Source organism: Penaeus vannamei, chromosome 16, assembly GCF_042767895.1.
Source record: "Penaeus vannamei isolate JL-2024 chromosome 16, ASM4276789v1, whole genome shotgun sequence".
In the NCBI taxonomy this organism is placed as follows: domain Eukaryota; kingdom Metazoa; phylum Arthropoda; class Malacostraca; order Decapoda; family Penaeidae; genus Penaeus; species Penaeus vannamei.
This window is the reverse complement of record NC_091564.1, coordinates 16696271-16701109: the sequence shown is the minus strand read 5'-3', so window position 1 is coordinate 16701109 and position 4839 is coordinate 16696271. Positions and strand designations below refer to the sequence as shown.

The 4839-nt window shown below is 47.9% G+C and overlaps 1 protein-coding gene across 1 annotated transcript in view; it reads right to left on the bottom strand.

The window, feature by feature from the left end:
* Nucleotides 1-4549, bottom strand: part of LOC113815553 (L-fucono-1,5-lactonase) — a gene marked incomplete at its 3' end in the record, with an annotated part of 12449 nt that extends 7900 nt beyond the window's left edge. The window contains 1 exon segment of the mRNA XM_070131273.1: nucleotides 4278-4549. Within this exon segment, the coding sequence (XP_069987374.1) occupies nucleotides 4278-4317 (40 nt within the window).
* Nucleotides 4550-4839: the final 290 nt, after the last annotated feature.

The window sequence follows — 4839 nt, the reverse complement described above, 5'->3', positions numbered from 1 at the left end:
AAAATAACAAAACGCATACCAGGCAATCTAACAAATCCCTCTTAGGAAACACCGTTACACCCCGACCCTCGCCACGTAACCAGTCAAGAGATTACTGCAAAACCTGTGGGCGTAACGGACATACAGAAAACAACTGCCTGAGGAGGAATAATTGTACCCACTGTCTGCGAGTTGGACACACTGCTAAGGAGTGTCGCACCCGCATTGCGCAGGAGAGAGAGGAAAACTTCTTCCGAAAAATATCGACTGAGCAGGCACAAAACAACGCTTTACTCGTTCAGAGTCTCAGTCGACTCCTTCCTCCTGCTCCTCCCTTACCCCAGCCTCTCGCCGGTAACTGGGCTCCAGGACATCAGACATACACACCACACCCACAACCGTTCTACCCCGCTCACGCCCACCCATACACTCTCCAGCCGCTTAACCCCATTCATACAGCCTGGGGTCATGCCCGGCCGTAAGTCTCGAGACCAACTGACCATCATATCTGCCAATGTCCGGGGACTTTTAACGAACATCGGGGACCTCGTGAATAGTCACGTGATTCCTCGCACCCCAGACATCGTTGCAACAGTCGAAACATTTATGAACGAATCAGTCCCTGACAACTTTGGGCACATGAAAGGCTACACAAGGTGGCACCGACGCGACAGGACACACGGAACCTTTGGTGGTGTCGCTGTCTCTTTTCACAAGAGCCTGTCAGTCCAACCACTTGATGTCGATCTTCCAAATCATCTGGAGATTATGTTCTTCAAGATATGGGCTCAACATCAGACAGTCTTGCTGTGTGTATGTTACCGCCCACAATGGCAGGGTAGTGAGCCCATTGTGTTCCTGCAAACTCACCTTGATGAGCTGTTGCAGCTACACACTTGCAACCATGTCATCATCGTTGGGGATATGAACCAACACCTGGTTGCAAGATCCTTCGAAGAACTCCTCACAGTCCATGGCCTCTTCAATCACGTTGATTTTCCCACCCACATTTCCGGCTCATCTCTTGATCCTGTCGTCAGTGACCTGCCGGACAGCGTCGTCACCTGCTCTCCACTCAGTGCCGTGGGATCGTCAGATCACATGGCTATTCTGACTTTGATTCAGATCACACCCCAGAGGGATGCTGCCGTCACACGCACTAACTGGCTGTGGGGCAAAGCAGACTGGAATGGTCTCTGCAACGCACTACAACAAGAGCCCTGGAATAGCATCCTCGTAGGAGACGTCAATAATCAAGTTCACACTTTCACACACACTCTACTCAAGCACCAAGAGCAATACGTCCCCTGCCACTCCTACACTGTCAAGCCCCTCGACCAGCCCTGGTTTGGCTACCAGTGTAGAATGGCAGCTGATGAAAAGAGTCGTGCCTGGCGACTCTACTCACGCTCTTCTACCCACGCTAACAAGGAACGCTATAGACGCGCTTGTGCAGCCATGCGACAAGTTCAGCAATGGGCTCAACGACGCTGGCAAGAAGATCTTAAAGCCAAACTCAGCGGTCGTTCAGTGGGTAGCAAGACCTGGTGGACCACACTCAAGCAGCATCAAGGCCTGGCACCAGATGATGATGTACCACCACTACAGTGTACCACCACTACAGTGGCCACCAAAAATAAAGACAAGGCTGAGATACTCGCATCCTTTTTCTCCAAAAAGATGTCAGTACCCGACCCTGAGCGCCCGACTCCATATGTGCCAGCCCTCACAAATGCGAGCACTTCTATTTTCACTATCACTACCAAGGATGTGCGGCAACGTATGTCACAAGTTGCCACTAACAAGGCATTGGGCCCAGACAATATAAGCCCTCATATTCTTAAGCGCTGTGCCTCTCAGCTGGCAACGCCCCTTACCACCATTTTCCAGCAATGCATCACCACTGGAGTGTGGCCCACCCTCTGGAAAGGCGCCAGAGTGGTGGCAATCCATAAAAAGGGAAAGAGGACTGATCCCAAGAACTATAGGCCTATCTCTCTTCTCTCAGTTCTTGGTAAAATACTTGAAGCCATCATAGCAGACAAAATATCATACTTTCTTACCTCACACCATCTCCTCAATAACAAACAGTTTGGCTTCCGAACGAACAGGTCAGCAGCAGACCTGCTACTTCAGTTATCCACCACCTGGCAAAAGTCCCTAGACCAAGGAAAGGACACCTTCATCATTGCTCTCGACATAGCGGGAGCATTTGACAGGGTTTGGCATCGCGGCCTCATCACCAAGCTAAACAGCTTGGGTATCCGCGGTCATCTGCTCCACCTGCTCCAAGACTACCTGCAGGGCAGATTCCTCAGAGTGGTCATGAACGGGCAAACATCTGACGAACATTCCATCCATGCCAGTGTACCACAGGGTAGTGTTCTCGGCCCTCTCCTCTGGAATGTCTTTTTTAACGATTTGCTGCAGCTCATTCCAGAGGCATATGCATACGCCGATGACTGCACCCTGACATTCCCCTGTGACAGTAGTGACCACCGCGCGACAGTCGCACATGTCAACCAGGTCCTACAAACCATCGTCGTGTGGGGGCGCCGATGGCAAGTGGATCTCGCTCCCGAGAAGACGCAGGTAATGCTGGTCTCCCGAAGACACAGTCCCCTCGACACTCCCATCCCCACTATCTTGCTTGATGGGAGGGCGCTGCCCCTGCAGGCTTCCATCTCCATACTGGGCGTGGAAATGAACAGCGCCCTGACCTTCACTGGCCACGTCAAGACCATAGCCAGGAGAGCCGCCTGGAAACTTAACTGTGTCCGGCGGATATCACATCTCCTCGATTCCCAGGGAATCTGCACCTTATATGCAGCTCAAGTCCGCTCCCTCATGGAGTATGCCCCTCTCACCTGGTCATCCTGTCCCCCTTCATACTTAGGCCTTCTTGACAAGATTCAGCAACGGGCACAACGCTTGATATGTCTGAAGGCCCCGCCAGACCAGTCGTCTCCCCTCATACAGCCCCTACAGCAACGTCGTGATGTGGCAGGTCTGTGTGTCATCTACAAGACTCACAAGCAGAGCGCCCCGCACCTGACTGCACTCCGCCAGCCCTGGGCTCAACCACACGGCCACGCCACCCGCGCTGCCGCCACCGGGGATGACCAACTCGTCGTCCCTTTCGCCAGGACGGAAACCTTCCTCCGCTCCTTCCTTCCGCGCTACACACGAATGTGGAACCACCTAGTACAGCAGACTCAGCTTCACCGCACCACCTCATTACACACCTTTAAGTCTGCTGTAAATGCTTGGATTAAACAACCATAAAATGTAAATAGATTTGTAAAATACATATACCTGTCTGCGTAATTGGGCATTTGGGATATATCTTACTTTCAATTAGTGAATTTTCATGTCAAAGATAGTTTTCAGTAGTCCTACTGAAACTCCTGACTGAGAAATGTATATAAAAGAGAAATCAGAGTAAAAAAAAAAAAAAAAAAAAAAAAAAAAAAGAGAGAGAAAGGAGAGAGGAGAGAGAGAGAGAAAGGAGAGAGGAGAGAGAGAGAGAGGAGAGAGAGAGAAAGGAGAGAGAAGAGAGAGAGAAAGGAGTGAGAAGAGAGAGAGAAAGGAGTGAGAAGAGAGAGAGAAAGGAGTGAGAAGAGAGAGAGAAAGTGAGGAGAGAGAGAGAGAGAGAGAGAGAGAGAGAGAGAGAGAGAGAGAGAGAGAGAGAGAGAGAGAGAGAGAGAGAGAGAGAGAGAGAGAGAGAGAGAGAGAGAGAGAGAATGTTCTCTTCCCTGCCAAGAAAGAGGACAAATTACATCTGACGACTGGTGATTGCACATTCAACTGCCAGACACGCCCCCTACTCTGTACAGCATTTTGTCTATAGTCCCTGTGACCTCTTCTGCCGCCTATATTGATACATATCTTATCTTATAGAGTACTGATGACTAGTAAGAGGAAGCCACGTTAGAAAAGACTGGTTTTACATCAAGAATATAATGTAACAATCAACGGACTGGTGAAACAGCAAATAACATGTCCAATATACATTTACAGATATTTTTGAAAGACTTTACTGACCGGAGGATATGAACAGTATCCACAAATATGGAAATCACACAAACCATTCTCAAAAAAGTGCAATGAGATTATTGTTGATTGCATATTCCTAGCCCTATGCTGTAACGCTGGGTTTTAGTTGGCAACTATCATTTTGTTGCTAGCCAGAGAGATGATATTCAAGACATCATGCAAAAGTGACTATATGTCTGTTTTACTCCTCAAAATACGTCGATTTCAAAAACAGAAATGCCCGAAACAAGCTTTTAACTTACGACAGTGAGAATCGAGTATTCTGTCTGCCCAAGGATCCATGTTTGCAGAGAAGACAGTAGCAGAAAGCGTGGATATGCGCTAGTAACTACTGTTATCTCAGTCGGGAAGTTCGACACCTCAGGCTGCTGCAATAATCCGACAGATGGCACCACCAACAAAGCATTAACGTTTGTGGGAAGTTGCGTGTTGTGAAATAACGATATACGTGCTTTTTGTTTGACTATGAATATAATTGCGAAAGCTGGTACTATACCGCATTGTTGTTCATAGTGCAGTGTTTGTTTAATGCCTTCTTTCTTCACACTTTCCTACCTCTTTAACTCAAATCCGTAGAGTAAATCATCAATTAAATTAAGCGGTTTTGGGGATCAAATATTAAAGAAAATAGACAGTATTTATTGCAGAATTCCAAGTAGTAGCGTTTGCTTTGTTCATATATTCAAATTAGTTCTCGCTTTTGCAGCAGCCCAAAATGATTTGGTATGACTTTTATAGTTGACATTCAGGATGATATAACCAAATGTTGGTCATTAATATATGTAAGCATTCATACGTATGTAA